The sequence below is a fragment of the Amblyomma americanum genome, chromosome 2 (assembly GCF_052857255.1).
Source record: "Amblyomma americanum isolate KBUSLIRL-KWMA chromosome 2, ASM5285725v1, whole genome shotgun sequence".
Taxonomy (NCBI): domain Eukaryota; kingdom Metazoa; phylum Arthropoda; class Arachnida; order Ixodida; family Ixodidae; genus Amblyomma; species Amblyomma americanum.
Window position 1 is genome coordinate 213,810,209 of NC_135498.1, and position 19,897 is coordinate 213,830,105.

Consider the following 19,897-nt stretch of genomic DNA (forward strand, 5'->3'; position numbering starts at 1 on the left):
GGATGGTACATCCAGCAGATATTACGGTTGGTGAAATCTAATTCAATATCTAAGAACTGAATGCGGCCATCTGTAGGTGATTCCCACGTAAAATTTAACCCGGCACCGTGCTCCGAAAAAATTCTCAACACTTCCTTGCCAACATCGCATTTTCTTCCATTACATTTTCTAAAAATAATAAGGAAATCATCAACGTATCTGAACTCTTTTAAAACAGGAAGGTCAGAAAGATTAGCTTGAATGCGTTTGTCAATCGCGGATAAAAATAGGTCACATAACACAGGCGCAACAGAGGAACCTATACAAATGCCTCTTTTTTGAATTAGAAATGTCCTTCTGAAAAGATAGCTTTGGACGCAAGGTAGAATTCCAGCAAAGACAGGAAAGAATCGCTGCTGGTTCCCGCGCCGTTCTGGAAGGCTATTTCCCCGCTTTCACATATTGATTCTCGGAGCACTGAGAGCAACTCTCCATGAGGTACTGAATAATAAAGGTCTTCTATGTCTATTGAAAAACCATTCACGTCGCAAAAAGGACCCTGCTCGAGGTTGACGACCAATTCTTTAGAGCTTCGGATGAGGAACGGATCCTCAGTCTTCAAGGTGTTAAGGTGCCGTTGAAGGCAGGAGCTAACAAGCTTTTGCCAGGTGCCGTTCTCGGACACTATGACCCTAAACGGACATGCAGGCTTGTGCGTTTTCGCAGTGTAAAATACATCTAAGCATCCATTTTTGGTCTTTTCCACTGCTTTACGAAGAGTGTCGAGACCTAGTTCTCCCAGAAGATGAATTCCAGAACGACGGCACCGCTTCGGGTCAAACTTGACTTGGTTAAAGTTCTTTTGGATGGCGGAGAGGGCTTTTTCTTTAAACATCGCTGCTGGTAAGATGGCAAAGCCACCTTCTTTGTCGCACTGCAAAGCAACCAGATTCTGTTGATGCAGATAAGCAGTCACTTTTTGAAACGGCGGTTTTTTGTTGATCAGGTGCCTTTCATTTCTCTTGAGGCAGGCTATTCTGACCTTTCTGACCTTCCTGTTTTAAAAGAGTTCAGATACGTTGATGATTTCCTTATTATTTTTAGAAAATGTAATGGAAGAAAATGCGATGTTGACAAGGAAGTGTTGAGAATTTTTTCGGAGCACGGTGCCGGGTTAAATTTTACGTGGGAATCACCTACAGATGGCCGCATTCAGTTCTTAGATATTGAATTAGATTTCACCAACCGTAATATCTGCTGGATGTACCACCCACGAACCAAAAAACGTCTGTTACGCTCTGACAACGCGCACTCTAAAGTTGTTAAGCGGGGTATCGTGTCTTCATGTCTCCACGGAGCAGCTACAAAATCCTGCACGCACCGTATGGCCGCCAGCATCCATGAGCAATTCAGGCGCCTGCAGGAGGCTGGATTCCCCGTAGTCCTTCTACTGGCAGTGTGTGAAAGCCTTGGACACGTGAATCGCGCCGTAAGGGAAGGGATAAAGGAGGGAGTGAAAGAAGAAAGGAAGAAGAGGTGCCGTAGTGGAGGGCCCTGGAATAATTTCGACTACCTGGGGATCTTTAACGTGCACTGACACCGCACAGCACACGGGCGCCTTAGCGTTCTTCCTAAAAGAAAAAACGCAGCCGCCGCTGTTCTCCGTTTTTTCAGCCCATTATTTCAGTTTGTTTCGCCGCGGCTGCCTTCTTCATTCGTGAAAAGTTGGAACCGTCAACGGCAACGACCCTTCTTTGCTCCCGCGGTCGTCAAACCGACTACAAGTGGACTAAAGGAAAGCAGCAGGTCGTTGTTTACCGTGCTGGAAGATGAGGAAAGACGCGGAATTTGCCAGCCAGGGATTTAAGTACATCATGACACCTGGATTGAGCCGGGATCCACTGGAAAATTTATTTGGCATAATCAGGGAATTGTGCGAGTCCAGCGACCACACAACACAGTTTCTAATTGCCGTCAACTGCTTGCCGTTTTACAATCTTGCCAAGACAGTGCGCTCAGGCAATGCTGACCTTAATGGAGGTAGTGGAGAAATAAGTTCTCTCCTGGATGCGTGCGATGCTCCTGCTCAAGAAGACAGGGTTGCTGCAATTGACCAGCTCATCGAGAAAGGCAACCTAGCTTCAGCCGAGCGCATGCTTCAGAGTATTCCTGCTGAGCACAGAGAGTATCTAGAGCAGAAGAGCGACGACCGCCTTATACATTATATGGCAGGGTATGTTGCCCGAAAGTTTCTGACACGTTATCACTACACGCACTGCAAAGCCTATTGGAAAACTCCAATAAAGAAGGCAGAAATTCTGAGTTCACAGATATGTGGCAAGGGAGGGTTGTTGTATCCTTCGCAAGAACCTTTTCGGGCAGTAAAGAAGTTGGAGGATATATTCACTGTATTCTTCAGTCGCGAGGAACTCTGCAGTGACAGCATAGTAGATATAATGCTGCTTGTGAAGGCCAATTTTGGTTAAGCCTTAGGTTGCAGCCAGCATGCAGATGAGATCACAACAGAGTTGGTGAAGTTCTGTGTGCTGACAAGGCTGCACTTTTATGTAAAAGGGCTGAACCAATCGCGACAGGAACGACGTAAAAATAAATTGCACACGAAGATAAGCCGTTGTTCATAGTGCCTCTCCCGTAGCAGCCATAAGCAGTGCCTTGAGAAGGAGGGGGCTGCCCGTTTGTTGTACCAATAAAATTGTTTGGAGCAGTTCCCCTACTTTTTTTTGCAGGTGTATTTCGAAATTTCGCGCATTTTAGGAACCGCCGTGACCGCCTACTAATTGCATCATCGTGGCAGGAATTATGTTTCTAGATTTCAGTGAATGTGTACTTTGGAAAATAAAGCTGAATTTGATGGAATAAATTTAAGCCTCGTCGATTCGGGATATCTCTGTTCAGGATGCGTAAGTACGCATGCCGCAATTGTTTGGCTAACTTTAACAGTAAATGTGATTGCGCCTGGACGTGCATCAAAAATTTTGACTGAAAATTGTGCGATTTACTCATCCACAATTTTTCTTCTGCCCTGTTTGTAAGCTCTGCGTTTTGAAATGCAACTGGATCGTCGTACGGCGGTTCTGTCTCTTCGTCGGGTCGGCTTTATCTTCGCCCTCACTTGTGGCATGTCCGCCTTTCCACCTTTTCTGGGCTCTTTGCCTTGAGAGGTAGGTTTTAAGAAAATATGCATTAGAGCTGCAGACGTCCGATTTTCGGCGTTACACCAGATGCACACAGCTTTCTCGGCGCTGCGAATGCAGCGCGTATCGCGGGTATGTCGCGGGTTTCTTACAGCCAGGGCTCCGGTGGCGCCATCTCACGCTGTCGACCGACATGAAATGCCGCACCCGCGGGCACCCCCTGACCCCACTACCCAATTCTAGATCACTATATAATAATAATAATAATAATAATAATAATAATAATAATAATAATAATAATAATAATAATAATAATAATAATAATAATAATAATAATAATAATAATAATAATAATAATCGGTTTTGGGGGAAAGGAAATGGCGCAGTATCTGTCTCATATATCGTTGGACACCTGAACCGCGCCGTAAGGGAAGGGATAAAGGAGGGAGTGAAAGAAGAAAGGAAGAATAGGTGCCGTAGTGGAGGGCTCCGGAATAATTTCGACCACCTGGGGATCATCAACGTGCACTGACATCGCACAGCACACGGGCGCCTTAGCGTTTTTCCTCCATAAAAACGCAGCCGCCGCGGTCGGGTTCTAACCCGGGAACTCCGGATCAGTAGTCGAGCGCCCTAACCACTGAGCCACCGCGGCGGGTAGATCACTATATCGCCGCTCCGCGTTTCCCACCGCTGCGAAAACCAATGTTGCTGGCAAAAGATATGCGCCTTCAACCGGTTTTGGTGGCCTGCAAACACAATAAAAGCGTGCTATATAAGCATTATTTTGTCATTTCTTTTCACAGTTCATTTAAATCAATATAATTATTGCGTATTAAGCTTTAAACAGCACTTTATACAATTTCTTTCCTAAACAAAACGTGTGGCGTACAAATACGTGCGGCGTACAAACTCGCGTGGCAACGCCGGGCCGTCATTGGTTGAGATGCGGTGCTGCCGCGTCGCCGCCGCGAAAATTTCCAACTTGCCCGAACCTAGCCGCTCCAGCCGCTGGGACTTCCTCCGCCGCTTGAGAGAGGGTGTATGCGCCTCGGCAGCGGTGTTCGCGAGCGGTTCGCTTGCATGTGAAACAGGCTTTACACGGTCACAACGTGTAATGATCCTCCGCGCGCACATTGGCTGCGTGTGTCCCGGGGAACAACGGGAGCGTCACGGAATCGCGACGAGTGATGTGTGTGACGGATGCGGTGCAGTGGAAACACTAGAACACCTGCTCCTTCACTGTGCCGCGTTCGCCGATGTTCATCGCGATGTGCTTGCTGCCTATAGGGCGCAGGGCATACTACCAGACTCCATCAAGACGCTATTGTGGCCGCGGGGCAGTGCGCGCACTCGTGAGCAAACTTAGGTGAGCCTCTGTGCACTCCTCGAACAGACGGGCTTGACGTCCCGTCTGTTTTCCGTCAGGTAGTTAGTTACACGCAGTGACCGAACGCTCCGCGACTTCTACCTTGAACGATTAATAACTGGACGCCACACTCCAGTTGTAGCCAACACAGAGCTGTGCGCCCGTGTTTTAATTCCTCTAAAATGAACTAATCACGCGCACAACCTGGACGCATTTATTATTGTGGAAATAGTTTGTATATATAACTTCTCCCCCTATCCTCTCTTCCTGTCCCCTCACCTCTTTCATTTAATTCCTCCATTCTGCCTGCTATCCTTTACTTCCGCTGCCCCAGCTCAGGTGCTTTAGTATCGATGGCAGATGCCGGGTTAGCCAACATCTTTTCCTTCCTTTTTACTATTACTTTAATAAAAAAACCACTCCCACCACCAGCACACATCGACAACGATGCCCAGGGGACAAGCTACGCGCCCCAGAGCCCCTACTGCCTGTGTTGAGTCCAGAAGACGCAAAAAAATCATGACAGGACATTCCGATTTGATTTTCGAAATTCACAGCACCGAAAGTGTCGATAGCAGCTTGAATGCAAACGGTCAATTCCTTGTCTGGAAGCGAGCAATATAAATCTTTAATGTCAGTAAAAAAGGCCTTTACATCGTTATCATGGTGGGAGTTTAGGAAACCATTAACCTTTTCTGGACCAAAGAGATCATCAATGGTTAATATTTCTAACTTGTCTGTTATAAAAGTTGCAAGTGGTTTCTGCCACGACTCTTTTTCACGTACTATAACGCGGAAAGGTATAGCAGGCTTATGTGTCTTAGCGGCAAAAACCACATGCCCGCTGAGACGACTTGCGGACAAAATGATACCCGCCAGTGTGTCCAGTTTGGGGGGCTTACATAGACGTACGGCTTGTTCCTTGGCCTTTGATAGGCTGGCGTTGTCCCGTCTATTGAAAACGATGTCTAGGGAGGCTCTCTAGTTCAATTCACCTACCGGGAGCACCGTGAAGCCGCCCTCTTTATCGCAGATGAGGGGTCAACGGGCAGCGAGATGACGAGGACGTGCATCACATGGGCTCCGTCAACGTTTGCTCGTGGTGGCGGAATATCGACCTGAAGCGACCTGCTATCCATTGGACACAGACAGTGAAGGTGTTGTGCACCTCTACGCACCATTTTTTCGGCCCTTTTCGCCCATTGGAACCGATTTTGGAAGATTTTCCTGTCGCGCCAGGCGTGGAACGCCGTCACCGGTTAGGCCTAACGCCGCCGGCTGCTCATCGCCCTGTTCGTCTCCGGGTCTACATCGTCACAGATGGAGTACCGCGTCGATGGCGAAGTGATTTCCCCAGAAGAATTCGAAAATGATCCACGGTGGTCCCCGCGCCGTCCGGGCCCACAACAAGCTCTACCCCACCAAAAGCCGTCATCGTCCTATGACGCATCAGCAGCGTCTAGTTACCGGGCAGGTCCAGGCAAGCCCGCTCAACCGCCGCAAGGTAAGTCTACTCCACCGAAAATCAAGAAACACGCTCCACTTCCTCGTCTACCAGCTTCAGACCTCAAGATTGTGTTCCGCCCGGGCGGTGGTCTCGACCTGCGGCCCGTGAACGGCGGAGCTCTTCTCCAGCTTCTCTGCACTGGCGCAGAGATCGACTACGCGCAAGCGCGGAGCCAGGACAAGTTCCGAATCAACCCTTACAATAACTCATTCACCGTGAGTACGCCTTCGGAAGCCGGAATGAAACGATATGTCCAACTTCAAGAACTCGGGCTCCATGACCAACAGTATCCGATGAAGACATACGTCGTGGACCCCGACAACGCCGTCAAAGGGATACTCTACAACGCGGTATATAACCAGGCTCAAGAAGATATTTTCTCCAACCTCGTGGCGCTGAACCCCAGCCGCCACTTCACGATCGCCGACACCCGCCAACTAGGCCGCATCAAGTCCATCTAGGTCACCTTTATTGACACCACGGAAGTTCCAAGACAGCTCGTCTTCTACGGCACCCTCTACACGTGTCATCCCTTCAATGCGAAAGTTGAAGCATGCTTCAACTGCCGCAAGCCGGGCCATCGTGCTGATGTGTGTCCGAAAGAGCGCACCAACCTTTGTCCTAGCTGCGATGCGTCTCATCCAATCAAAGAAACGCCGGATTGCACTCCCAAATGTATCCTGTGCAATGGAACGCACTTCACAGGGACGCGCAAGTGCAAAGTACGCTTCGAACGCTCCGGCAACACCACGCCGGTCTCCACTCTACGGACAACGCCCCCGGCGAGTCCACCACCGTCTTCGCCACCCAAGAGCCCCAGGGCGTCGCAAAGCCGCCAACTCTCCACCTCCCGCCCAAGAACTGGTCGCAGTCGCAGCCGTTCCATGTCCTTCCCACCACTTGCAGGCCAATGGGTCCAGGACTCTTCGAAACAGGTGAGCTGGGGGCCGCAGTCTTCCTCGCTCGAGAAGGAAAACGCGGAGCTAAAAGCATAATTGCCCTCCCATAGTCGCGAAATTGCTGCTCTGAAAGAGCAACTGCAAAACCTTTTAAGTCGTGAACACTCCCCACTGACATTGCCCCAGTGGTGCAAACCCCGACACATCCAAACGTGCCCCGTTCTTCCTCCGTCTCTTCCCTCTCCGCCTCCTCCTCGCGCGCCACGTCACCGGCACGTGGGCTCTCCGCTAAACGCAAGTCCGCCGATGACGTCAATTCTCCCCCCCAACCAGTCACTGACAACCTTGTACACCAGGTGACGTCTTTCATGCAAGATTTTGAGAAACGCATGATGGCGACGCTAAACACGTTCCGATCCGAAACTGAAACGTGGATGAGGAACATTTTTGACCACGTGGCGGCGCTCGAAACCCGCCAGAGCAATCTGGAGGCCAATGTCGCGCAATTCCAAACTAAGATTAACGAGCCTCTGCCCAGAGGTCATACGCCCACCCCCTGCATCTTCCGCTCTCTCTGTCATTGCCCAACATGGCTGCGACACCCCAACGCATTAAGGTGTGGCAGTGGAACTGCAGGGGTTTTCGCTCAAAGCGAGATAACCTGCAGCTTTACTTACAAACACTCTCTAGCCACGCCGCCCCCGCGGTCATTGCGCTTCAGGAAACTCTGACGTCAGTGAAGCTCCGAAACTACACCGCATACGAACCTTCTACCCAGGGTCGCCACGCTCGCACATCGCAATCTCACTGCGATAGAGCACCCTTTAGAGGTAGACGACATAGACGGTCTCCTGCTGAAGCTTCTCCCTCCCACACGCGTCACTTAACCGCTTCATCCTCAATCTCTATAGCCCCCCAAAAGGCCCTCCTGCCCCTCTTCTTGCGGCTTTCCGCAAGACACTCTCGATCAGTTCGAAGAACTCCCTGTTTGTGGTGGGCGACTTTAATGTCAATCACATCAGTTGGAGGAACCGCAAGAACTGTCGCAAAGGCACCTCCCTGTGGTCATTCATTCAGGACGAAGGCCTCTCCCTTTTGAATGACACCACGATCCCCACCCGTATCGGTTCCAGTGTTCAGCATAACACCAGCCTAGATTTCACAATTAGCAAACACATTCGCGGCAGCCGATGGATCAACACGACGCACTCCTTTGGCAGCGACTATTATATCATTTCCACAGAGGTCAATATCTCTTCCATTACCTCGCCAAAACGACGAGGGACACAGGTGGTGGATTGGGACAAATTCCGCTAACTTCGGCGCCTAACCCCGAACACCATCACTGACCTCTCTGAATGGACCGCGATGTCGCCCGCGCTACCTCCATTATTCCCGAACCTGAGGACACGTCGGCTGCTGACAGCCGGCTCCTCCACATGTGGGATGCACATGCCAGCCTGCAAAGGCGCTGGCTCAATCAAAAGCATAATCGGCCCCTCAAACGCCGTATCGCTCACCTCGTACGCGAGATTGAAACACATGCACGCGACCTGGCCCATCAACAATGGGGACAGGTCTGCGATCGCATGAGTGGCAATTTAGGCCTCAAAGACACCTGGTCCCTCCTCAGATATCTCCTGGACCCGGGTCACACGAAGGCCACCCAACGCAAGCATGTCTAACGCATCTTGCACCAGCTCCCCTTCTCAGACGATGCACTCCTCCAAGCCCTCAAAGATCAATATCTCACCACCACCCCTCCCACCCCCTCGCCCCGTGCACGGGAGACCCCAACCCGGAACTCGACGCGGACATCTCTCCAGCGGAGGTTCGGGCGGCCATGCACAAACTTCGGACCACGACCGCCCCCGGCACTGACATTCACCAACAAGGCGCTCCTCAATCTCGACGGCCAGTCCGTGGAGGCTGTTGCAGATTTGTTCAATCAATGCTGGCGAACGGGAACCCTCCCTTCGCAGTGGGCTCATGCCCGCATAACTTTCATTTCCAAGCCAGGAAAGCCTCTTGAGATAAGGAATCTCCGTCCCATTTCCCTTACGTCTTGCATCGGCAAACTCTTTGAGCACGTCGTCCTTGGTCGCCTGCAGGAACACATGGACGACAACCTCCTCTTCCCCCAACGATGGTTGGTTTCTGTCCCCACCTCTCCACCCAAGATATCATGCTTCAGCTCTCAGAAGACGTCCTCCACCTTCGAAACACGAGGCGCACGCGCGCGGTCCTGGCCCTGGATCTAAAACAGGCACTCGACAATGTACATTATTCGGCCATCTTGGACGCCCTGTCGTTCCTACACGTCGGCACTCGTACCCATCAGTACATCTCAGCCTTCCTCCGCCACCGCACAACTGAAATCACTTTTGGCTCACTCTCCTCCCCTGTTTTCACCCTCGGTAGCCGAGGTACCCCTCAGGGATCGGTACTCTCCCCGCTTCTATTTAATATAACTCTCATCCCCATGGCAAAGGCTCTTTCAGCCATTCCCACCCTCTCGCACTCTTTATATGCCGACGACATCCCCCTGTGGACCTCCACGGGTAATGTCGGCACCATTGAAGAGACACTACAAGCGGGGGCAGATGTGTTGACCTCCTATGCCCATCAGGTCGGCCTTGCATGCTCTCCTACAAAATCGGACCTTCTGGTCCTTCGCCCCCCTCGGGGAAGACTGGACAAAACTCCCCCACCTGGCATCGATGTCACCATTGATGCCACCCGCATACCAGAGGTAGACAAAGTTCGCGTCCTGGGGATGGTTCTCCAGAACAATGGCAAGAACACTGCCACAATCACCAAGCCCACTGCTGCCGTTCAACAAACCGTTCGCCTCATCAGACGAATCGCTAACAAACACCGAGGCATGCGGGAACACGACCTCCGCCGCCTGATCCAGGCTTTCGTCCTTAGCCGGGTAGTATACTCCCTACCCCATCTCTTCCTCTCCCGAGTAGAGGAGAACAAAGTCAACTGCCTCATCTGTCAGGCGTACAAGACGGCCCTCAACCTCCCCCAGCACACGTCGAATGAACGCCTTCTTAAGATGGGCGTACACAACACCCTCGCCGAGCTCACCGAGGCCCATCGATCTGCCCAACTTGATCGGCTCTCCTCCACCCTAGCCGGCCGTACATTCTTGACGCCATTGGCCTACACCCCCCTGGCTATTATACCCACACCTTCTCCCTCCCACACCGCATACGGGACCTCATCACCATTCACCCCTTCCCCAAGAACATGCATCCCGAGCATCACGCGGCTCGTCGTGCTGATCGGGCTGCAGCCCTACACAAACACTATGGCGCACAGCCGGAGAGCGTCTACGTCGACGCAGCCTCTTACACCTCCTCTTCCGCCTTTGCCCTGGCGGTAGTGTCCAATTCGTACACTCCTATTACGGCAGGCACTGTCATTGCCTCCACTCCTGCGGAAGCGGAGGAGGCAGCCGTAACCTTAGCGATCGTTACTACATCTGCGACCTACATTTAAGCGACTCAAAGACTGCGGTCCGTAACTTTGCGTAAGGCCGCATCTCCGAACCCGCTTTCCGGCTTCTAAGCCGGTCTTCCGCCCCTACCCGACCTATTCAGCTTCTCTGGGTCCCGGCCCACGCCGGCCACCCAGGTAACAAGGCGGCTCATTCTTTAGCTCGAGGTTTCGTCAGCCGAGCAGGAGCCGCCCACACCTGGGGAGACGCTCGAGATCGAATGGTCGCGTATCACGAGATTACTCTACACTACCGTGAACAACGGCTACCGTATCCCCCTCCGCACAAGTCTCTCACTAAATTGCAGCAGGTGACGTGGCGACAGCTACAATCCCGCACCTTCCTCTCCCCTGCCTACTTAGCCCTGGTTCACCCGGGACTGTTCACGCCAGTGTGCACCCTCTGCGGCGCTCCGAAAGCGGATTTTGCACACATTCTTTATTCTTGCTCTGAGCTCCTTCCACCAGCCGATTGGCAACTCACAGACCTCGAGCGATGGGAGGCTGCGGTGTCCAGTTCTGACCCAGCTGCCCAACGGCAGCTAGTGGACTGGGCATTGGAAGTCGCTGAGAAGCATCACCTTCCCGCCATGACACGCATCCAAGAGCAATCCCATCACTAGGATGTAACAATTAAGGCTTGCTCTACTTTATAAAAGTTTTTCACCACCACCTCTTTGTCGCAATAAACCAGAAACAGTTCCTTGGACCGGAGAAAGTTGATGGTTTGGCGCACCGGATATTTCTTGGATGACGGTATGCATCTGCTTTTGGCGGAGACCGTTGATCGCAGTGCGATCAGTCTCACTAGGCTGAGAAGTTCGGCCGAAGATTTCTTTCTCTGGCCTCTCTCTGGCCTGGATTCTTAGGCTGGGACCGAAATTCGCCCCAGAACCCAAGAAGATTTCGCACGTTTTCCGGTAGACCCCGAGAGGTTTTCGGCCGACCTTCTCGGCCTAGTGAAAGCGTTTCACAGACAGGTCATCGTACAGAAGTCTGATGATAATCTCTTGGCAGCAGCGGCTGTGGCAACCGGTTCACTAAATCTGCGCATTTTATACACAGGACACCACCGCTTTTCCCGGTGGCTTTGGGTCTGCATCTTCGGCGGATCACCGTTGCACGTGCCGTATCTCCTCGGCTATCGCAAATTTCGCCGCTCATCTATAAACTGCAATGGCCTCCAGTTTGACGTCAGTGAGCCGTGGACCAGGATTGGCTGCTTGAAAGAGGCGCCGACTACAAAAGGAACTGTGCCTCACCGCTGATCCTCACTTGGCAGCAGCGGCTGTGGCGACCGGTTCACTAAATCTGCGCATTTTATACACTGGTTTGTGCAATCATTTGTAGCCAATTTTTTTTTATTTTTTCCCCTGACCGCTGCTGCCAAGCTCTAGTACAAGTGTTTGCTGAACTGCTAATTTGAAATGCCTTCTGAAGTGACAAAACTGTTGAAAGATTTTAAACAAGAAATGCGATATGCACAGTGCACTAGAGAAAGAACTTCGAAAAGAATATAAAGACCTGAAAAAATCCGTAGATTTCTTTAGTGAACAGTTTGATGCTATTTCTGAGCGCAGTGCAAAAATAGAAAAGGAAAACTCAGCGCTAAAGAAAGAAAATGCCGCACTATCACAGGAATGCAAAGGACTGAAACAACAACTATCTGACCTTGAAGACCGGGTGACAAACCAAGAACCGGAACCGGAACATTGAGATTAAAGGTGTTCCTGTAAGCGACGATGAAAACCTGCCTTCAATCTTGACTAAACTAGGCGACGTCATAAGTGAACCCATTTCTGATTCTGATGTAGACATATGCCATCGTGTGCCAAAGAAAGACGAAGGATGTCCTAACATTGTCGTGCAGTTCCGCTCTCGTACGAAACGGGAAGCGGTGATTGAAAAGGCCAGGAAGAATCAAATTTTAACCTCTGATTTTGGTTACCAGAGTGGTGATGGTTCCCATTCTCCCCCGGTATTTATTAATGAACACCTTTGACCCGCCTTGAGAAACTTCTTGGATAAGTTGTTGAGCGAAAGAAGGAAAAAGAAAGGAAGTACGCGTGGACAAAGGGCGGCAAAATTTTCGCGCGCAAAACAGACACTTCGAATGTACTGCGCATATCTTGCGTTGCAGACATCGATAAGATGAAATGAGGATCTAGGAATCCGAGCATTTTTTCAACCGCCACTCTCATCGATGGCTAGTTAATCGCTGAACGCTGCGGATGTGACTAAAATTTATCGTAAGAAGCCATGCGCATCTTCTTGTTAAACACTCATTCAGCGCGCAATAAGTCTGATGAGCTGTGTGCCTTGCTTTCATGTTTTGGCTTTCCATTTGATGTTATTATGCTTTGTGAAACATGGTACCGACACGAACACGAAGTAACACAGATCCCGAGTTACACAAGACACTACTTAAATCGCTAAGTCAAGAACGGTGGAGGAGTACTTTTCATGGCCAGAGAAAGTTTTCAGTGTGAAAAAATCGACGAGTTTACGGCGGTCACACCGGACATTGAAATTTTGACTGTCATTCATAAAAAGAGCATATTTTCGGTTTTATATCGTGCTCCAGGCGGGAACGGGGCAAAGTTTTTTACATATATGGAAAACTTCTTATCCTGGATAGATGAAAACAGTTATGAACTCGTCCTGGGCGGTGATATAAATATTAACATGTTGAACGAAACACAGCTACGTACTGATTTCACTCGACTATTAGAAGCTAATGCATGTTTTAACACAATTACTGCTCCAACTCGCATTAGCAACGACAGTGAAAGTTTGATTGATGTTTTTATTACAAACATTGAATCTCGAACTATTAACTCCGGAGTAATAAGCGCTCATATTAGTGATCATTTGCCAGTATTTCTTCTTTTGGAATCGTATGTCTCGGCTAAAGAACCGAACCAGTGTCCCCCAGTGGCTATTCAAGATATTAATCCGGCTACACTTGAGGAGTTCCGCACAAAAATATCAAAAATAAATTGGCTTGAGGTGTACAATCAGTCTGACGTAGATGCCGCGTACGAATCATTTCTGCGTCTTTTCAAAAAGGCTTACTCGGAATCTTTTCATCCTAAAACACTCAAGTTTAGAAAAGGTAGAAAACCTTGGATAACCAATGCACTTCTGAAACTAATCAAACAAAAAGATGCTCTGTTCAAACGTTTTTTAGACACAAGAGACACGTGCCATCTATGCGAATTTAAGAAATTACGAAATAAGTTAACTGCTGCTCTCAGACAAGCCAAGAAAGATTACCTTCATAGGTTGTTTAATCCTGAAGCTATGAAGCGAACGGATATCACGTGGAGAAACCTTAGCACAGTGCTTAACATTGGACGTCAGTATTCAGAGGGCGTACGAGAATTGATAATTAACGGGGGAACGTTCATCAGGCGTGCATTTAGCAAACGCTTTTAATAATTATCTTGTGTCCCTTGTAAATAGCTTTCACGATCCACGCTCCGCAGAGCACCTCAATTCCAGAAATTGTGATAGTGCTTTTTTACTTCCAACCAGCGCCGAAGAAATTTATCTCACGTTCTCCGCTCTGCGAAATAGTAAAAGCTGCGATATTGATGGCCTGCAAATACGCCCCGTAAAACACGTTTTAGATCTGATATGCCCAGTTCTTGAGCATGTGTATAATTTGTGCTTTATAAATGGTATATTTCCCAAGCGCATGCAGCTTGCAAAGGTTACAGTGCTCTTCAAAGCCGGTGATAAAAACAACCTGTCTAACTACCGACCAATATCCATTTTGCCTGTATTTTCAAAATGCCAAGAAAAACTAATAACACTGAGAATGACCGCTTTCTGCGAGAAACACAGTATTATTAGTGACTGCCAGTTCGGTTTCCGAAAGGGTCTCTCGACAGAGTTAGCTCTACTAACACAAAAGGAACTAATACTACAAGCATTTGAGCAAAATTTAGTGACACTAGGCATTTTCATCGATTTTTCAAAGGCCTTTGACACAATTATCCACACCACTCTGTTAGCAAAACTTGAAATTTACGGTTTTAGGGGTCCATTCCTTGGCTTAATCAAAAGCTATTCTGCAGTTCAGGTGTCAGAGGATTTCAATACATAACTGTATATCCGATAGCTTACCCATTCATTCTGGTGTACCTCAAGGAAGCATTCTTGGACCTTTGTTATTTAATATTTACCTTAACGACATAACGAATATTGACACCACTGCCCGATTCATCATATACGCTGATGACACTAGTCTGTTCTTTACATCTGGTTGTGCAAGGGACCTGTTGGTTCTTGCGAACGCTGCGTTAAGTGAACTTAATCGATGGAGTTTATTGAATTCACTGTCTGTAAATAAAAACAAGACAAAGGCTGCAATTTTTTAACCTAAAAACAAAAATGTCGACATTGATGGCCGTTTGCAAATGGGTTCCTCGATTATCAACTTTGTGCCATCCATTAAATGCCTCGGGGTCGTATTTCGAGAAAACTTACTTTGGTATCTTTATACAGACTCAGTTGCTAACAAAATTGCTCGTGTTGTGGGAATACTAACGAAACTTCGATTTTTTCTTCCCTTGAGCGTCAAAAAACTGCTTTATAACTCTCTCTTCCTGTCCCATCTGAATTACTGTCATTTAGTCTGGGGAAACACCACGATGTCTAACATCACAAAACTTCTTCTATTGCAGAAGAAAGCAGTGCGTGCTATCGCCCATTATTCATATGACGCTCATACGCAGCCTCTTTTCAGCGCCCTTAATTTACAACTGGTCAGCTCCATATATCGTAGTATTTTACTCAAGCGTTTCACTATTGCGAAAAAACAGAACGCGAAATTTTTCGAGCATTTGTCTCTATTGACCATGAATTCTAACATTTACAACACACGTCACAGAGAAACATGGTACGTTCCTAAAGCGCGCACTAACTACGGTCAACAAATGGTACGCCACGCACTGCCATCTTTGTTAAACTCATTAGAAACTCAATAGACACCTATCTGTCCTTTTAATGGTCTCACTGTGGTTCCCTTTTTTTCCCTGGTATACACTGACGCCATGAATGCTTGACCAATTTTCTCTGCTTGTAGCTAACTTCTTATTTATAGATGTGAATTTCAAGACTATTATTTGCATCATTTTATACTATTCGCTTTCTGTAATATAATTCCTTGCAGCATTCTATCGTTGATTTGTTTACCCGTATGTATTTCGGTTATACAATGTTCACTAATGCTTTTTTTTCTCGTTTATCCAGTATTGTATATTTGTGTTCTCTTTATTGTGCACAGTGCCATTTCTGTAGGGGGTACAGACCCCGCCAAGCCGAATTCATTTGGCTCTTTATCTGTACTCCCGTCATCTGTACATGTATAGTTGCAAATAAAACTTGAATTGAATTTAGGGTGTGCAATCTTGTGAAACTCCATTGTTTCACCCTTTCCTTATAGCCAGCTTTACCACTCATTTTTTTTGCCTCATTTCACTTGCATTGTAATTATTGCCATACTGTTGATGTACTTGTACTTAGTTTTGTTCCTGCGGCCATGTGCTTTTTTATTTATTGCTTATTTTGTGCATGCATTTTTATCATACCAGCTTCTGCGCTGCTCTGCCATGCATGCACCTGCAAACGGGGCCTTTGTCGACCCTTTTTCAGGCTTTTCGCTTGCCGCTCCTCGACATCATACGTGTCTAGTGGACGTTGATGCTCAAGTAAGTTTGACTTTGACAAACTTGGAGGACCGGCAGACGGAACCTTGAAAGACGTCAACTGGCCCGAACGTGGATACCTGTGTTAACACGACGGTTTCGCGAACTCTTCGGGCTTCAGGCGGGCAGGCAGCGATGACCGGACCTGTGTGCGTCATGTTTTGCGCGGGTGTCAACCATTACCATGTCATGGAACCCATACCGCCCGAGCTCCTGCGATGTACGCGTCCGTGTGCTGCTGCGGGCAATGAATGCGACACCAACGGAGACCCAGACCGCCATTATGGCCTCTCTTTCATTACTAACCTCGTCCTTTCCTTCACGGCGTGGTTGAGGTATTAAGCGATATGTGAGAGAGATACTGCGCCTTTCCTTTCCTTTAAAATCACATCTAAGACGCACAACGGCCAATTCAGGGAGCAGCGCCTATCGTGACCTCTTCGGGCGGGGGTGAGAGACTTCGAGCGGTTTGTCCAACGGGCAAGGCGTCGCGCCCAAGGGGCGACGGCGTTCCGTGCACTACGTGGCACCGCTGCAACACGGTGTCGCGTTCCACCCTTAAAAGGCGAAGCCTAACCATCCTCCAATTTTTTCCCCGTTAGTTGTCGGCTGCTCAGGATGGCCAGCAAGCGACCTGATTCGGTGGTTCGGTAGCACAGCTGACCAAAGCTGAAGAGGTGTCGAAGTCATACGGGGAAGGAATGATCAGAAAATACATGGCGCCATTATTTATCCGAAGGCCGAATCTAGTGCAATCGGAATCCGATACCTTTACTAAGCCAATCACCAGGAAGCCGCTGAACAGCACGACAAGAAGGTTGTCAGGCATCAGGAGCTTCAGGGATGTCAAGTTGTCTGCAAAAAAAGAGAGGGTAGAGGAAAAGGGTGAAAAGAATAATAATTGCTTTTGGGGGAAAGGAAATGGCGCAGTATCTGTCTCATATATCGGCGGACACCTGAACCGCGCCGTAAGGGAAGGGATAAAGGAGGGAGTGAAAGAGGAAAGGAAGAGAGGTGCCGTAGTGGAGGGCTCGGGAATAATTTCGACCACCTGGGGATCTTTAACGTGCACTGACATCGCGCAGCACACGGGTGCCTTAGCAGCCGCCGCGCAGCCGCCGCGTCGGGTTCGAACCCTGGAATTCCGGATCAGTAGCAGAGCGCTCTAACCACTGAGCCACCGCGGCGTGTGAAAAGGGTGAAAGAAAAAATTAGTTTTCTGCCCCTGCATGGCTACTGATGTGACCGTCGAATTTGCTTGCATCCGGGGAAAAAAAGGCTAATCCAGACACACAAAGTGAAAGCTGTTGGCGTTCATTGTGTTATTGGCGTTGACAAAGTTCGAGACTCCGATGATTTTGAGGAAAGGTGAGGCGCATTACTGGCTCCCTCGGTCAGTGGACGCCTGAGTCGTGCATTGAGGTACGTGGAGGGGGTCAGAGAGAGATGTGGGGAGATTAGAAAGATACGTAGTACAGTTATGGTGTCAAACTTTTGGCCTCTGACCTTGACCCATGACTTTTGGTTGACCTTTGACCTCTGACCTTGAGTTGACCTCTAACCTTTGATACTGGGTGACCTTAGGATTGACCTTTGACGTTAAGAACACCCGATGGGGTGATGTAAAGCCACGTGATGACATCCGATGGGGGTGTCGTAAGACCATGTAATACCACGTCATAGACACGTGGGCGTGTGGGTATATACAGAACGGCTATCGCGAGAGTGTAGCGCAGCTGTCATAATCGGGCCTCAGACGCTTAGCAAGCGTGCTTGCTTTTCGCTGCATTCCAGGGTTATTCAAGTTCAGCCACTGCCATTTTTTTGAAGAAAGCAAGTGAGGCAGTAATTGTCTCACATGTCTCGGTGGACACCGGAATTGCGCCGTAAGGGAAGGGAGCAAGGTGCGAGTGGGAGAAAAAGAGAAGAAAAAACAGATATCTTCGCAGACATGGAGCCCTCACCATATTGGTGCGAGCTCCTAGATCCCAGCGCCGAAGGGCCAGGAAATCACCCCCCCCCCCCCTCCCGCTACACTCTCGCGACAGCCGTTCTGTATATACCCACACGACCACGTGGCTATGAGGTGGTATCACACGGTCTTGCGACACACCGTCGGATGTCATCACGTGGCTTTACATCACCAATACCAATACGAATACCAGTTGTTGGGCGAGTTGGTGTTAGCGATGATCCATAAGAACAGCGCGACAGACGGGACAGAGAAGAAATAAGGGACCAGAACACAGCGCGCTGGCTCAAAACTAAAACGTTTTTATTGGCCGACGAAGACGATGACGACGATGACGACAGTAAAGTCTGTTTTCCACTGTTTAAGAAATATGCTCTGTTATAGCAAAGAACCGCGGCTCACTACCAAGGGAAATAATACAAGCCCGCCTGATAGCCAGGAGCCAAAAACCCCAACGTCAGCCCCCGCGCGGCGGCTGCGTTTTTATGGAGGCAAAACGCAAAGGCGCCCGTGTGCTGTGCGATATCAGTGCACGTTAAAGATGCCCAGGTGCTCGAAATTATTCCGGAGCCCTCCACTACGGCACCTCTGTTTTTTTTCACTCCCTCCTTTATGCCATCAATGAGGAAAGCTGGGCTAGTTGGTATGTCATCATTAATTAAAAGACGCGCATAAAACTGGGACGCGGACAGAGAAGAAGACAGGACAAGCGCTAAACATCAACTGAGGTTTTACTGCGAGAAAGAAGGTACATAAATGCATTTTGAGTGGAGCATGCGCACACTGGGCTGAAACAGTACAAGCACATTCTAATCAAAATGGGGCGAACTATTCCTTAGGTACATGTTTTCTTTTTTGGACAAGGCAAGTGATGTTGTGCTTACAGAGTTTTCTTCTTCCCTGTTAATGTGATAAGCCTCACAAATCTCACGCCCCAACATTGTACCTACCCTCCCCTATGCCTTCCCTTACAGCGCGGTTCAGGTGTCCAACGATATATGAGACTGATACTGCGTCATTTGCTTTCCCCAAAAACCAATTATAATATTATTATTATTATTAGTATTATTATTATTATTATTATTATTATTATTATTATTATTATTATTATTATTATTATTATTATTATTATTATTATTATTATTATTATTATTATTATTATTATTATTATTATTATTAGCCCCCGTGGTGGGTTTTTATGGGTTTCTTAGCGTGAAACCGCATAAGGCAGATGTGCCGCTGAAAACCATAGTCTCTGACACTAGAACATGGCAGCACTCGGTTGCTCGTTTTTTACAGCGCCATTCTAAGCTTTTAGCCGTGGACGACCCTTTTATTGCCAATAATTCCAACCAGGTTTTAGAATTTTTTAGCACTAACACTTACAAATACTACCAGGTTTTCTCCATTGAAATTAAAGATCTCTTTTATTCTTTACCTTACAAGTTCCTCCTTGAATGCGTTGAGCATTCCATTGACAAATATGGCTCCATTGCTTTTCAAAACACCGCGGGGGTTACAGTTCGGGGTTGTTTAGAACTTCTAAATTTATCTCAAAACAACCTACACCCAGTTTGAAGGGATGCCACACCTGCAAAAGCACGGTATATGCATTCGGTCTTGCATAGCCCCTGTTCTCAGTAACCATTCGCTGTCTTATTTCGATCGTCAACTACTCGCTTCTCTCATGGAGAGCAATGTTATCAAGGTTTTTCGTTATGTGGATGATTTTTATGCGTTGCATATTGCAATCACTCAGTTCAGCCCTTGGGCGCGGCCGGGCAGCCACCATTGA

The 19,897-nt window shown here is 48.5% G+C and overlaps 1 protein-coding gene across 8 annotated transcripts in view; it reads right to left on the minus strand.

Moving 5' to 3' along the window:
- The window catches only part of LOC144119452 (uncharacterized), an 816,664-nt gene that overhangs the window by 627,921 nt on the left and 168,846 nt on the right, over nucleotides 1–19,897 (minus strand). For all 8 annotated transcript variants that reach the window (XR_013312371.1, XM_077652055.1, XM_077652062.1 and 5 more), the window contains exon 3: nucleotides 16,900–16,985. Coding sequence is in view for 7 of the 8 variants with exons in the window: in XM_077652055.1 (XP_077508181.1) it covers nucleotides 16,900–16,985 (86 nt within the window). In the remaining variant the exon portion in view is untranslated. The remainder of the gene's footprint in view (nucleotides 1–16,899; nucleotides 16,986–19,897) is intronic.